The 16332-nt window shown below is 39.2% G+C and overlaps 1 protein-coding gene across 1 annotated transcript; it reads right to left on the minus strand.

The window, feature by feature from the left end:
- Positions 1-290: 290 nt before the first annotated feature.
- LOC132621201 (uncharacterized) lies at positions 291-1983 on the minus strand. The gene is made up of 3 exons (XM_060335371.1): positions 1831-1983; positions 1366-1574; positions 291-821 (listed from the first exon to the last, which is right to left on the minus strand). The coding sequence occupies exons 1-3, from the start codon at positions 1977-1979 to the stop codon at positions 481-483; spliced, it is 699 nt and encodes a 232-aa protein (XP_060191354.1). The 5' UTR covers positions 1980-1983; the 3' UTR covers positions 291-480.
- Between the last annotated feature and the right edge of the window lie 14349 nt (positions 1984-16332).

Genomic DNA, 16332 nt, shown 5'->3' on the forward strand with positions numbered 1-16332 from the left:
TTTGTTTTAATGTTGTAGAATGTCAAAACTTTCATCTTAATGGCAGTTAGCATCTGTGCAGTGCTGTTTGAATCAAGTGACGGGGTAGAAAGTTGTCATTCCCCTAAAAGGTAAAATGAGATTTTTATGTCCAAAGAGCTACACGACACAAAGATGAACCTTCTTTCTTTCTTTTCCATCAAGGAGAGATCACAGATTAATTAACCAGCTAACAACAGCAGGACTTAGTTCCTCTGGTCAAAAATATAATTAAAAAAAAAAAAAACACAAAAACATCTGGACGTGGAGCCTGTTTCTAATACATATCCTTGTATTCACATGCATTTAACAGCACAGTGTGATGCAAGCTTTTGATTATACTGGAAATAAAAGAGACGTGAATTATACATGTTATTCCCTATAAATGGGAAATGAAAGTGAAAGAGAAGGAGAAGACATTATGGAACACTTAAAAGGGAAGCCATCTAAGTAGTTGGGGCGTTAATTTCCACAGAGAGCAACATTTCTCTTAGAAGGTCTGAAATTTAAAGCACTGAGACTATAGATGCACATGTTTGCTTGTTTAGATTTGATGGTAATCTCATCAGTAGTGGTTCTTGTAGAGCCAGGTATATTACATGAAGAAGATTTGCTTCCAATAAGGGTAGCCCTGCAAGAAGTGCCCACTTCTTTCTCTGCAGCACACTCTATTCCATCCACAGAAGGTATCTCCAACCTGTAAACTCCATGTCTGTTGGTAGTTCTGTTCACTGACACTGATACCAGTTCTGCTGTCCTTGTTGCCATTGCCTTGAAGGTGCAGTCTATCTTAACTTCTACACCTGTTCATTGATTTATCCAAATATCAATCGCATTTACCAATTAAGCAACCGTTTATTTAGTACATCACCCGCCCAAGTTTAAACGGGTTTGGATTATGATCCGTTTGTCGATCTTCTCCAACGGGTTGAACCCCAAGATGACCCATCAAACTATCGGATCAAAACTGGTCAAATTTCAAATTAAATCCGAACATACAAAATCAAATTTAGAGATCGAGAATTATGTAAATTTGGTAGATCTTAAAGCTAATAATAATAAATTTTGCTTTCAAATTTCTTTTTTCATAAAGCAACATAAAAAAGGGAAGTTGAGTTGGGCGGGTTAGGGTATGACCCATGACCCATTTTGACCCATGCAAATTTTGCGTGAATTCGGTGATGACCAACTTATTAATTTGGCCCATCTGGCCCAAATTTGACCAGACCGCTCATTTGCCACCTCTAGTCCATAGGACTATTTTAGATAGCATTACAGAAGATGAAAAATGTTATGGATTTGTGTATATGCAAGAATTTCACCAAAATTTTGCAAGGAACAGTGTACCTGGCATGAAGTAGCTGTGCCTGGAGAAGGAATTATTGGAGCAAATGTCACAGTAAACCATACCCATCACAGTGATTTGAGGATTAACCACTTTTGCTGCTGCCTCAACTTGCAAAGGTGACGATAGATTCAACCACAAGAAGCAGCATGAAACCGCTAAGAGAACAAGTGCAGTAGTAGTCATGGCAAAAGCAAAAATGCAGACTGACCTGAGACTTAAAAGAGTTCAAAAGACTCAGAAAGCAACAGATAAAACTACTTATATGTGAATAGCTAGTAAAATCGAGCAGCCTAGTGATTATATTACGTTAAGCAAAAACATTAGCTAATATGGTTGAAGTTTTATGTTTAAAAAGGAAAAAAAGAAAAAGATCTGAGCTAGAGTGAGTGTATGGATAATGAGTAGCGACGACAGCTATGAAAAAGAGAGATCAAAGTTAGAAAGAGGGGAGACAGAGATCGGACCTTATTGCTAGTCGGAATTCACAAACAAACAAAGCATGTGAACTTTCTTTGGAATTTTGTAAGGGTGGATGTGTAGGAAAGAGAGTATAGTAGGATGTAGACAAATTCATTACATAGTGGAATAAATAGACCCCACTTTTTCCATTCATTTTCATACATGTTTGTAATTTATGGTGGTCTTGCTTCTTAGCGTGATATATATAAATTAACAAGCTGATAGCTGCTTCTTGAACTTGCTATTTGCTACTGTCTATTTATTATTCGACCTACCCAAGGAGGGAGTCACGGACTCTCGACCTTTCTCATATCTTCAACTACTTCACTTTTCCACTGTTATTAATCGGCTGGGTTGATAGAAGAATTGTTTCTACTGAGAATCATGTGATCATAGAGGCAAGAATTAAGCCAACCATAACTTCACATTTATTGTAAGTTGACCTCTCATTCTTTCTTTCTCCTTGTATATGTATTCATTGAATCATTGTTGTAGAGAGGTGACTTCATGGCACTTACTTTTTATTACTCGGTTTTCCATCAATTAGAAACTGCCTACACTTGATTAGTTGGTTATGTCTAAACAATGACGTACCAAGGAATATTTAAGCAGCGCAAACATTTTCAATATTGCAATGAACCTGACCTCTATTTTAATCATGTTTAACGTAGTCAAGCCAGTTCTGAGATTCCAAATTTATACATTCATCTCCACATGCCAGCCAATGTAAGACCAGGTTATTGGGCTTGGTTACAATTAGGGGTTTCAAATTAGCGGGATTGAACTTAATTTGAGCAGCTTAAAATTGATTGGGCAATTAGCCGGAATGCCCTTATTACGGGGTGGTCTTTAAGTTTTACCCTTCAAAATGGGAGTCTTTAAAGTTTGCCCTTCGCTAGGGACCGCTTGGTCATGGGTTCAAACCCCCGCTCAGGCAAAAATTTAAAGAAAAATCGCAAGGCATAAATTCAGAAAAGAGGCAGAGTAACTCTGCCTCAAGACAAAAAGGGCAAAATTTACAGAAATGGGCAGAAATTGCAAATTCTGCCCCATGCAAGTTCTGCCTTAAGGCAGAAATTCTGCCTTTTTTTTTTTTTTTTTTTTTTTTACAACTTATGCCTTGCGAAAAAAATTAAATTTTCATTGAGCCGGGGTTCGAATCCGTGACCAAGGGGTCCCTAGCGAAGGGCAAACCTTAAAGACCACCCCAAATGAAGGGCAATACGCACAAAAAGAAGAAAATGATTGAATTGATAAATGGGTAGGTCATTAAGCCAGCGAAAAGTTATTTGGGTTGAGATGGACTTGATTAAATGGGTAGTCATTAAGCCGGCGAAAAGTTATTTGGGTTGAGATGGACTTGATCAAGATGGGTTCAAGTTTAACAATGGGTCATAGTTCAACCCGCTCAACTCTTACCAAATTTAAATGGGAAAAGGATACACAGTGGCCATCAGATATTTGTTTGACTCACATTTGGGCTTAATACCGCGAGTTAGCCATTCGGCCCAAAATTTTGCCAAGTGCTAGCCCAGCCCATTCACTACCAAAAAAAAAAAAAACAGACTTTAGTCGCCATAAAAGAGCGAAAAGTCGTCACTAAAAGGTTCACTACAAAAAGAATATGTATAATGTGTGTATAATTAGTAAGTATACGTTAATTGAGCCCTAAAAAAATATCCCCAAACATGTATAATATGTGTATAATTAGTAAGTATACATTTATTAAACAGAAATTATACACCAATGATACATTTTTCAAACACGTACTATTCTATACAACAACGATACAGTTTCTATACAACAATGATACAATTTCTATACACATGTTGAAATTAGTTGTAAAAAGGCTAAAAATGGAATTATTTCATAAAAACTAATAAACGTCTTATAAGCTTTTTGGGCCATCCGGTTGTCAGTTGTTTGGGCCGGATGCCCATTTGTGTCCTTTTCCCAATTTTAATTTCTTGATCTATTTTCTTATAATTTGTCCTTTTTTTTTTTTTTCGTGGATTGCCTTCATTTGGGGTGCTCTTTAATTTTTGCCCTTCAAATTTGTGGTCTTTAAGTTTTGTCCTTTGCCTAATACCCCGAGGTTGTGGGTTCGAACTCAGCTCAATTAAAAAAAAAAACCGCAAGGCAGAATTTTGCAAATCTGGTCATGCAAATTCTGCCTCTGCCCATGCAAGGCAGAATTTGGGCCTTAAGGGAAAAAATTAAAGACCACCAATTTGAGGGACAAAAATTAAAGACCACCCCCAGCGAAGGCCAATCCTGCAACATGCCCATAATTTGTTCCATTACCAAACAAAACTAACAAAATTACTTTATTCTTTATTAGGGCTATATATAACACATTAAATTAAAAAAAAATCTAATTTTTTAACAAGGTTTCCCACGGATAATTAATTCAATTTTTATATAAGTTGAATGAGTGAGTCAAAGTGATCTGAGCTAACAAATAAATAGATTGGGGAATCATATTTCATGAGTTTGTTTTACCGCCCAAAATACAGGGAACAAAAGTAGGAGTAGTAAATACAGTGAGGTTAGGTAATTTTTCTTTTTGGGGGCCAAGATGGAAGGGACCGTCTTACGTGGGAGGGAAAAAGGTTGAAACATAATTGGAGTGAAGATACGAAAACATCATTTCGTTTTGATTTTCTTGCACGTCTTTATGTGTATGTACAATTCGGGACACCACTATATTTTGATATTTGCTCTTGAACGATAGGCATTTTTACTTTTCCTAGAATGTTTAATTTCAGTTTCTCAAAAGCTATAACTTGAGAATGTATCTGTATCTTGTATTATTAGCTTGATATATCCACCGGACAAATAAGTTTTTATCATCGATTAAATTACACTAACAGTGCAATACTCGTGCAGCACTGCACTATCGCAAAGGAGAAAGAGGCCCAACTATAAAGGCAAATAGACCAATCAGCTTCTGCAGTTCTCCCCACGGCCCAACACACATTCCTTTTTTCTCTTATGGGCAATTTGCAGGAATGCAATTTGCAGGAATGTCCTTCACTGGGGGTGGTCTTTAATTTTGTCCCTCAAATTGGTGGTCTTTAATTTTTCCCTTCGCTTAATAACCCGAGATCCTGAGTTCAAACCCAAGGTCAGTAAAAAAAATAAAAAATCGCAAGGCATAAGTTGGGATTCGCAAGGCATAAGCTGGACCCCAACTTATGCCTTAAGGCAGAGGTTTGGCTTAAGACAAAATTTTATCCAAAATTAGGTCATAAGCCAGAGGTTTGCAAAATTTCAGCAGAGTCTTTTTTTTTTCTTCCCCTTAAGGCAGAATTTGAAACTCTGGCTTAAGGCAGAGTTTGTGTAACACCTCGTAGCTTTGGGCTAAGTTTTGACTCGTAAGGCGATAATATAATGGAACCAATATGAGGATTTTATAAAGTGTTTTGAAAACTAATCAAGTCATAAGAATAGTCTTTGGACAAAGCAAAGTCAGAAGCCTTTCTACAGAGGATGTTTTCAAGTGAGTTTGTAGAAGGTCTTACATCCAGCGACCATAAATCCTTTATTATTTGGGAATTTGGGAAAACTTCATTGATGAAAGTTGTAGCCCTTTGAAATAGCTTTCCAACGGTATATTATGGGTCTTGAACAGAGCTATGTATAAGAAGTTATGCCTATTTTACCGAACACTGTGCAGAACCGGCATATGTCGCTTGTGAGGGCGTGTGCGATGGCCCCGCGTCGCGGGACGATCGTACAAAAACACCCTCTCTGAATATTGACATGTATGGGGTCGCGTGATGCACGTGCGTCGCTGACCTAACACATAAAAGGTCGGGTTTCGGGTCAAAAGTCAGTTTACGCGTTTTAAGTTATATTTAAGATTTGGGGTTTATTTCCCCAACACCCCATTCACGAAAAATCACCCTAAATTCATAGAGAACAAGTCCCAAACCTCAAGAACCTTCCAAGGTAAGTTTTATCATAATTGTAGGTTGAATTCAAGTCCCTAATCCCTTTCTAACTTGAGTAAACCCTTCTAATCCATAGAGTAATGATTGGAACATTATTGTTGGATGTGGAAACCCTAGAACCCGAATTCAAGAGGATTGGACTTCAAAAAGGTAATGTTCCTACTCTCTAATCATTTATAGTTGTGAATTGATGAGTTCTTGGGAGAATAGTAAATGGGTTTGATAAAGAGAATTATATGAACGATGCTAGAGTTTTTGGATTATTGACTTAGGATTGCTGTATTCATGTGGGTGATGAAGAATGATGTTAATTACATCTGATTGAGATTGTAGAATCAGCTAGAAGTAATAGAATAGGGATTGGGTGAAGAAAACACCATTAATGAAGGTTGTGGAGCTTTATGCCCACCAAGTGTTTGATAAAATGCTTAGATGATCAAAGCATGGATATTGTTGCTAATATAGAATCCCTATGACCTGTATTGCTATAGATTAAAGTTGAAGGGATTGAAGGACACTGTGATACGCTCAAAAGCAGGAAGTCAAGGTATGTAGGAACTATCCACGTGTGGGAACATCCTTGTTCTTCCCCATGTTTCAGTATTCCATGATTACACACCAACTTTTAGGATTCTAGGTATATTCATGATAAACCCTAGACACTTGAACCATGATGTATATTCTATGGTCAATTACAATTCCGTTTAATTAGTCTTAATTTACTGTTTTGGTGATTGAGACCCAGTCCGTAATCTATGAAAACCCATAACTTGCATCCCATGGGTTCTATAACACAAAGTATGAGATATTTTGCTTATTTCCGTGAAAAGCTCGTATATATGCATTTATTCGCATGTCTTCATGTACCCATGTTCATGACAAGACTCAGAAATCATGTCTTCAGTTATTTTCATGTTCGGGAGTTGTATTAATACCGAGAAGGCTCAGATAGCCTGCAACTACGTATGCCAACGTAAGATAAGGATCGCTCCGCCCAGTTAGGATAATTCCTTCATGTTTTCCCCATTGAGGGATTTTGGATCCATTCATGTCATGTTCATGTCTCGTGCCCCGGAAAGGTACGAGATGGCTTAGCTAATCGAGCCGAGATCAGACTCCACGTTTCTCCCCGTGGTGGTTCATGTCGGTATTACAGATTATTTCATGCTTACAATACTCATGTTTATGTTCAGTTTCAATATTCAGTTTCAGTTTCAATTTCATGTTTATGTATCATGTGCCTGTTTATTATCTCAAGTGTTTACATACCAGTACATTCAAAGTACTGACGTCCCCTTCTTATTGCCTTGGGGGCCTGCATTTCACGATGCAAGTACTGACTTACCGGACGACGCACTTGCTCAGTAGGACAGCTCTCGTATCAGCTTTTGGGTGAGCCCTATTTTCTTCGGGGTTTAGTCAGTTGTTTACTTTTTGTCATTGATGCATTAAAGTTATGCTGAGGGCCTTGTCCCAGCAAGTATGTTTTATGTTCATACTTATGCTAGATGTTTCATAGACTAGACAAGTCAGTTGGGTCATGTTAGACTTTCATATTCGGTTAGCCTTTTTGGCTCAGTTATGGTATTATCCGCGCTCTTGTTTTTAAAAAAGTATTTTATAATTACTATGACTTCATATGTTTTCTTAAAGCCCATCATGTTTCATATTATATTTCCGCTCATGTATGCCTCATGATGATTCAGCAAGCCATGTCGTTCGCTCGGTCACATGCAATCAGGCACTGAGTGTCGTGTTATGCCCAGGCCATAGTTCGGGGTGTGACAAATCTTGGTATCAGAGCCTAGGGTCAATGATCTTTAGGGAGTCTATGAAACCGTGTCCACTTGGGTCACTTTTATATGTGTGAGGGCCCCATACATATAAACAGTTGACCACCAAGACATTCAGGATTGTCTCACTTCTTTCATACTCTAGATCGTGCAGTTAAAGCATTACTCTTAAGATTTCTTTCTAATTCGTGCGTGTACGTGTTCTCAGAAAATGCCTTACAAAAGAAAGTACAAGAAGAGGAACACAGCCACCAGCCAAAGGGCTACCGCGGAAACAGCTCACGAAGAAACCGTTCCGACTCAGGCAACAGCTCCAACCGCCCCTACCGTTACACCTCCTAGTGCTTCAAATGGGGATGTTAGGAGTGCTATCAACATGCTCACACTGCTGGTAGCAGCTCAGGCCCAACGTCAGGAATCTGGGTCAAGTTCAGGGAATAATGTAGAGTCTTCTAAGACCAAGGATTTTCTCAGAATGAATCCCCCAGTCTCCATGGGGACGAAGAAGGATGAAGACCCTCATGACTACATCGATGCTCTTCAGAAAATTTTCAGAATTATGTGATTTTAAGATTACTATTTGGAGTTCGTTAGTCTGGCTAAGCATGCTCCACACATGTTACCCGACATGAGGGCAAGAGTGAGAAGATTCGTTGGAGGTCTCGATTCCCATTTGTATGATGAAGCCAATATTGCTGCACAGAATGGGGGAATGACTATCTCCAAGATGGTTGCTTTCGTGCAAGGGACTGAGACAAGGCTAAAACAGTAGGAATCCTTGCAGAAAGAGAAAGACAGGGAGTTTAACAAGAGGGTTAAGTCTACCGGACAGTTCAGCGGAAACAGGAAATTCTTTAAGAACAGGTCAGCAGGACCTGCTCCTCCCACAGCAAGTGCCCCAGTTCCCAAGTTCCGTAATGATAAGAAGTAGAATTTCAGGCCATCAAGTTCTTATTCTCAGGCAAGTGTGGGTCAGTCGACTTATACCAATCCAATATGCGGCAAGTGTAATAGGAGACACTCAGGTGAGTGTCATATGGGCATAATGTATGTTATGATTGTGGCCAGAGAGGCCGTTTTCAGAAAGATTGTCCGTCAGCTAGGCAAGGTACCGGAGGTAACGTGGCGCAGCCCACGAATTCAGCAATCCCTCGTAATAATCAGGCCCAGCAGGGGCACAATGCAGCTAGGTCTGGAAACACAATCGGTCGGTGAAACCGTTTGTATGCATTGACAGGCCGTCAGGATACAGAAGCTCGTGCAGATGTTGTCACAGGTACACTAACAGTTTTCACTTTTGACGTATATGCCCTTATTGACCCAAGATCCACTTTATCTTATGTAACCCCATTTGTTGCTAAGAAATTTGGGTTTGAACCAGAAAAGTTGCATGAACCCTTTGAGGTGTCCACCCCAGTGGGAGAGTCAGCCATAGCTAGACGTATTTATAGGGGTTGTCCAGTTCTAATTTATCACCGCAGAACCATAGCTGACTTAGTAGAATTAGAGATGGTAGACTTTGATGTGATCATGGGTATGGACTGGTTAGCTTCATGTTATGCCACAGTATGTTGTAGAACCAAAGTTGTGAGATTTGAGTTCCCTAATGAGCAGTCATAGAATGGTAGGGTAATTCAGTAGTACCCAGGGGTAGATTTATTTCTACCTAAAAGCTAGAAAAATGATTTCCAAGGGTTATATCTACCACCTAGTTCGAGTCAAGGATTCAGATGCCCAGACTCCAACTCTTCAGTCTATCCCAGTTGTAAATGAATTCCCAGAAGATCTTCCCGGAGTCCCTCCTGACAGGGAGATTGACTTTGGAATTGATCTACTTCCCGACACTCAGCCGATATCTATTCTGCCATACAGAATGGCTCCAGCGGAGCTAAAAGCCCAATTGAAGGACCTTCTTAACAAGGGATTTATTAGGCCCAGTGTTTCACCTTGGGATGCGCCAGTTTTATTTGTCCGAAAGAAGGATGGTTCTTTACGCATATGTATCGACTACCGCCAGTTGAACAAAGTCACCATTAAGAACAGGTACCCTCTTCCCAGAATAGATGACTTATTTGATCAACGTCAGGGCGCCCAATGTTATTCCAAGACTAACCTCAGATCAGGCTATCATCAGTTAAAGGTTAAGGAAGTTGATATTCCGAAGACCGCTTTCAGAATCCCTTATGACCATTTTGAATTTCTTGTTATGTCATTTGGGTTGACAAATGCGCCAGCTGCTTTCATGGATCTTATAAACAGGGTCTTCAAGCCTTATCTCGACTTATTCGTCATTGTCTTCATTGATGATATTTTGGTGTATTCCCATAATGAGGCTGATCATGCAGAACATCTCAGAATAGTGTTGCAGACTCTTAAAGATCGCGAACTTTATGCAAAATTCTCAAAGTGTGAGTTTTGGCTTAAGTCAGTGGCGTTCTTAGGCCATGTGATCTCAGGTGAAGGTGTTAAAGTTGATTCTCGAAAGATTGATGTCGTAAGGAGTTGGCCCAGACCCACCCCAGTTTCTGATATAAGAAGTTTCTTGGGTCTGGCAGGCTATTATAGACGTTTCGTAGAAGGATTTTCTTCTATCTCTGCTCCGTTGACTAAGTTGACTCAGAAGAAGATTAAGTTCCAATGGTTAGATGCTTGTGAGCGAAGCTTTGAAGAGTTGAAGAAGAGACTGACTTCTGCTCCAGTTTTGACGTTGCCAAAGGGAACCGAAAGGTTCGTAGTTTATTGTGATGCTTCAGGAGTGGGTCTCGGATGTGTCTTAATGCAGCATGGTAAGGTTGTAGCTTATGCATCTCGTCAGCTCAAGGTTCACGAAAAAAAAATTATCCGACCCATGACCTAGATTTGGCAGCTGTAGTTTTTGCACTTAAGATATGGCGTCATTATTTGTATGGAATACATGTTGAAATTTTCACAGATCATAAAATCCTGCAGTATATCTTCAAGCAAAGGGAGCTGAATCTTAGGCAGATGAGATGATTATGATGTGGATATCCTCTATCATCTGGCGGAAACGAATGTGGTAGCTGATGCTCTTAGTCGGCGTTCCATGGAGAGTTTAGCCCACGTTGATGTAGATAAGAGATTTATGCCGAAATAATTCACCGTTTGGCCAGTCTTGGAGTTCGACTTTTAGACTCCGAGGATGGTGGCGTGGTTGTTCAGAATAGAGCTCTTTCCTCTTTAGTCGTTGAAGTCAAGGAGAAACAGTTTAGTGATCCCTATTTATTGCAGCTGAAGGAGGGGATTCACAAGCATAAGACAACGGATTTTGAACAAGGGGGAGATGATGGTACCTTGAGGTACCGAGGCAGATTATGTGTTCCAGATGTAGATGGACTCAGAGAGCGAATCATGTCAGAAGCTCACAACTCCAGGCATTTCATTCACCCAGGTTCCACTAAGATGTACCATGATCTTAAGGAGATTTATTGGTGGAATGATATGAAGAAGAATGTGATAGATTTTGTAGCTAAGTGTCTGAATTGCCAGCAAGTGAAAGCCGAACACCAGAGGCCTGGTGGCTTGGCTCAGAATATTGATATTCCCGTCTGGAAATGGGAAATGATCAATATGGACTTTGTATTAGGTCTATCTCGTTCAGCTAGGAGACATGACTCTATTTGGGTGATCGTTGACCGACTTACTAAGTCGGTGCACTTTTTGTCAGTCAAGATCATAGATTCAGCAGAGGATTATGCCAAGTTATATGTTAATGAAATTGTCAGATTGCATGGGATCCCAGTCTCTATTATTTCAGATCGTGGTGCTCAATTCACAGCAAACTTCTGGAAATCCTTTCATAAAGGATTGGGTACCAAGGTCAACCTCAGTACAGCTTTTCATCCGCAGACAGACGATCAGGCAGAGCGCACTATTCAGACTCTTAAGGACATGTTGAGAGCATGTGTCCTAGACTTCAAAGGTAATTGGGATGATCACTTACCTCTCATTGAGTTTTCTTATAATAACAGTTATCATACTAGTATTGGGATGGCACCATTTGAAGCTCTGTATGGGCGAAGGTGTAGTTCACCAATTGGTTGGTTTGAAGTTGGTGAAGCAGAATTGTTAGGACCAGATTTAGTTTATGAGGCTATGGAGAAAGTCAAGTTAATTCAAGAGTGTTTGAAAACGGCTCAGAGTCGCCAGAAGTCTTACATGGATGTGAGGCGAAGGGACTTAAAATTTTCAGTTGATGATTGGGTGTTCCTTAAAGTCTCACCCATGAAGGGTGTCATGAGATTTGGCAAGAAAGGCAAACTCAGCCCCAGATATATTGGACCTTATAGAATTCTGCGAAAGATCGATCTAGTAGCTTATGAACTTAAGTTGCCACGAGATTTAGCTGCTGTACACCCCGTGTTTCATGTATCCATGTTGAGGAAGTATGTAGGAGACCCATCGTTGGTTGTTCCTATTAAGACTATAACAGTTAAGGATGGTTTGACCTATGAGGTGATCCCCGTAGCCATTCTTGATCGCCAGGTTCGCAAGTTGAGAACTAAGGAAGTAGCCTCAGTGAAAGTCCTGTGGAGGAGTCAAAAAGTTGAAGAGGCTACCTGGGAAGCAGAAGAGGATATGAAATCCAAATACCTATTTTTGTTCGAAGAACAAGCAGAGAACGCTCAAGGTAAATTTCCAAGTTCATGTCACGTCATGTCTCATGTTTCACGTTCATGTCACGTCATGTCTCATGTTTCACGTTCATGTCATGTACCCAGCGCCATATCTCATGTCTCATGTCTCATGCTTCAGTATTCATGTTTCTATGTAATTATGTCAATTCATGTCCCATGTTTCATGTCATGTTTCCTTCACGTTCATATAAATCAAGCCATGTCCAGCCATATTCTTAACCATGACCCATCATTCGAGAACGAATGATCCCAAGGGGGAGATATTGTAACACCTCGTAGCTTTGGGCTAAGTTTTGGCTGGTAAGACGATAATATAATGGAACCAATATGAGGATTTTATAAAGTGTGTTGAAAACTAATCAAGTCATAAGAATAATCTTTGGACAAAGCAAAGTTAGAAGTCTTTTTACGGAGGATGTTTTCAAGTGAGTTTGTAGAAGGTCTTACTTCCAGCGATCATAAACCCTTTATTATTTGGGAATTTGGGAAAGCTTACTTGATTAAAGTTGTATCCCTTTGAAATAGCTTTCATAAGGTATATTATGGGTCTTGAACAGAGCTATGTACAAGAAGTTATGCCTATTTTACCGAACATTGTGCAGAACCGACACATGTCGCTCGTGAGGGCGCGTGCGATGGCCCCGCGTCGCGAGCCGATCGCACAAAAACACCCTTTCTGAATATTGACATGCATGGGGTCGCGTGATGCACGTGTGTCGCGGACCCAACGCATAAAAGGTCGGGTTTCGGGTCAGAAGTCGGGTTTACGCGTTTTAAGTTATATTTAAGATTTGGGGTTTATTTCCCCAACACCCCATTCACGAAAAATCACCCTAAATTCATAGAGAACAAATCCCAAATCTCAAGAACCTTCCAAGGTAAGTTTTATCATGATTCTAGGTTGAATTCAAGTCCCTAATCCCTTTCTAACTTGAGTAAACCCTTCTAATCCATAGAGTTATGATTGGAACATTATTGTTAGATGTGGAAACCCTAGAACCCGAATTCAAGAGGATTGAACTTCAAAAAGGTAATGTTCCTACTCTCTAATCATTTATAGTTGTGAATTGATGAGTTCTTGGGAGAATAGTAAATGAGTTTGATAAAGAGAATTATATGAACTATGCTAGAGTTTTTGGATTGTTGACTTAAGATTGTTGTATTCATGTGGGTGATGAAGAATGATGTTAATTACATCTGATTGAGATTGTAGAATCAGCTAGAAGTAATAAAATGGGGATTGGGTGAAGAAAACACCATTAATGAATGTTGTGGAGCTTCATGCCCACCAAGTGTTTGATAAAATGCTTAGATGATCAAAGCATGGATATTGTTGCTAATATAGAATCCCTAGGACCTGTATTGCTATAGATTAAAGTTGAAGGAATTGAAGGACATTGTGATACGCTCAAAAGCAGGAAGTCAAGGTATGTAGGCATTATCTACGTGTGGGAACATCCTTGTTCTTCCCCATGTTTCAGTATTCCATGATTACACACCAAGTTTTAGGATTCTAGGTATATTCATGATAAACCCTAGACACTTGAACCATGATGTATATTATATGGTCAATTACAATTCCGTTTGATTAGTCTTAATTTACTGTTTTGGTGATTGAGACCCAGTCCGTAATCTATGAAAACCCATAACTTGCATCCCATGGGTTCTATAACACAAGGTATGAGATATTTTGCTTATTTCCGTGAAAAGCTCGTATATATGCATTTATTGTCATGTCTTCATGTACCCATGTTCATGTGAAGACTCAGAAATGATGTCTTCAGTTATTTTCATGTTCAGGAGTTGTATTAATACCGAGAAGGCTCAGATAGCCTGAAACTACGTATGCCAACGTAAGATAAGGATCGTTCCGCCTAGTTAGGACGATTCCTTCATGTTTTCCCTATTGAGGGATTTTGGATCCATTCATGTCATGTTCATGTCTCATGCCCCGGCAAGGTACGAGATGGCTTAGCTGATCGGGCCGAGATCAGACTCCACGTTTCTCCCCGTGGTGGTTCATGTCGGTGTTACAGATTATTTCATGCTTACAGTACTCATGTTTATGTTCAGTTTCAGTATTCAGTTTCAGTTTCAGTTTCAATTTCATGTTTATGTATCATGTGCCTGTTTATTCTCTCAAGTGTTTACATACCAGTACATTCAAAGTACTGACGTCCCCTTTTTATTGCCTTGGGGGCCTGCATTTCACGATACAGGTATTGACTTACTGAACGACGCACTTTCTCAGTAGGACAGCTCTCGCATCAGCTTTTGGGTGAGCCCTATTCTCTTCGGGGTTTAGTCAGTTGTTTACTTTATGTCATTGATGCATTAAAGGTATGTTGGGGGCCTTGTCCCAGCAAGTACGTTTTATGTTCAGACTCATGCTAGAGGTTTCATAGACTAGACAAGGCAGTTGGGTCATGTTAGACTTTCAGAGTCGGTTAGTCATTTTGGCTCAGTTATGGTACTATCCGTGCTTTTGTTTTTAAACAAGTATTTTATAATTACTATGACTTCATATGTTTTCTTAAAGCCCATCATGTTTCATATTATATTTCCGCTCATGTATGCCTCATGATGATTCAGCAAGCCATGTGGTTCGCTCGGTCACATGCAGTCAGGCACCGAGTGCCGTGTTACGCCCGCCCAGGCCATGGTTCGGGGCATGACAGTTTGAAACCCAACTTATGTCTTGCGAATCCCCACTTATGCCTTACGAACTTTTTTTTAATTTTTGACTGAGCGAAATTCGAACCTGGAACCAAGGGACTTTTAGCGAAGGATAAAAATTAAAGACCAGTCCTTTTGAAGGCATTTCGTGCAAAAAAAAAAGATCTCTTATTGAGTATTTTACCGTTTATCAGAATGTTGCAGAATTTTCTTTCGTTAGAGATTCGCTTAACACGAAATTACCAATCAGTAGCCACCAACTTTCCATATACGTAATTATGTATATAAAGTGAGAATCATGAAACTACTATAATTACCCACCCTTAATTCTTCTTTTTTCTGGTTTGTTTACATTTTGTTACAGTCTCTCCGATTCCATTTGGCTGGTATAACAATGCAGATTTGGTGATCTCTCTCATTTGATCGACCGCGTCGTAATTGATGTTTAAGAAATGAGATTTAGAGATACATGAGTCATGATGACGCCACCTTAATTGGGTCTACACTGGCCTTTGGCATTTTGTAAATAAACTGGGTCGTATCAATTTGCTATTTCAATCCCTTTTTTCCCCTATAAGTTGTGGGGTTGATCAGTCTGCTAATAGAACATGCTTACAAAGTTCCAAAGAAATGTACGCGGTTCAGGTTTAGACTAATCGTAAGAGTAGTAGTACTATATTAATAGTGTAGTACAATAAGTAAGGCACATAAGGGACTAATTCAACAAGAAGATCTAGTAACCAATGTGCCAATCATGTATGGCTCACTAGCAAAAAGCTCATAAAGGACGGAAAGCATAACTTTTTTTTTTTTTGGGTCTGTAAACATAACTCAGTCTGAAACTTTAAATATACATATAGCCATGAATTACTAGTATAGGCACTAATCTAGAGTCACGATTCTAGTAGAAAAAATGGTACTCGATAACGTTGTATGTAGTTTATATACTGGTAGTACTTTCTTAATTAGAAGAAATATAATAGTCGTTCCAGGTAACAAAATATTAAACTGATATTACCTTTATGTATAAATACTCAGAATCAGAACTCTGTGTTACTGTCAATTAAGATTATTTTTTTATATTATATGTAACCATCATATAAACAAGTTATCCCTTTGTATAGAGTTACTTTCCCTAACATGCTCCCACCGATCAATTTCAACACATTTGAATGTACGTAGTTGTTTTAAAATTTCCACGTGTTATGCCTGCTGCATTTGTTTGAAACAAATTTCATACACGTAGAAGGTTAAAAATGTTTTAACTGTCATGATTAATACTGTGTTTACATTTTTCACAATGCAATATTAATTTCTTTTGCGAAGAAAAAATTATGGTGCAGATTACGTTACTTAGATAAAATCAAGTACTTGGAGCTGCAAAACACAAGGTTAGAACGAGATGATTTTGCATATATATTAAGTGT

This window comes from Lycium barbarum, chromosome 12 (assembly GCF_019175385.1).
Source record: "Lycium barbarum isolate Lr01 chromosome 12, ASM1917538v2, whole genome shotgun sequence".
Classification (NCBI taxonomy): Eukaryota; Viridiplantae; Streptophyta; class Magnoliopsida; order Solanales; family Solanaceae; genus Lycium; species Lycium barbarum.

Excerpts from the sequence above, each read along its gene's own strand:
- LOC132621201 (XM_060335371.1), bottom strand. The coding sequence starts at position 1,979 with ATGAATGGAAAAAGTGGGGTCTATTTATTCCACTATGTAATGAATTTG. Across the intron at positions 1,575-1,830 it reads GAATTCCGACTAGCAATAAG|GTCAGTCTGCATTTTTGCTT; the intron begins GTCCGATCTCTG and ends TTTAAGTCTCAG. Across the intron at positions 822-1,365 it reads GCACAGCTACTTCATGCCAG|GTGTAGAAGTTAAGATAGAC; the intron begins GTACACTGTTCC and ends ATCAATGAACAG.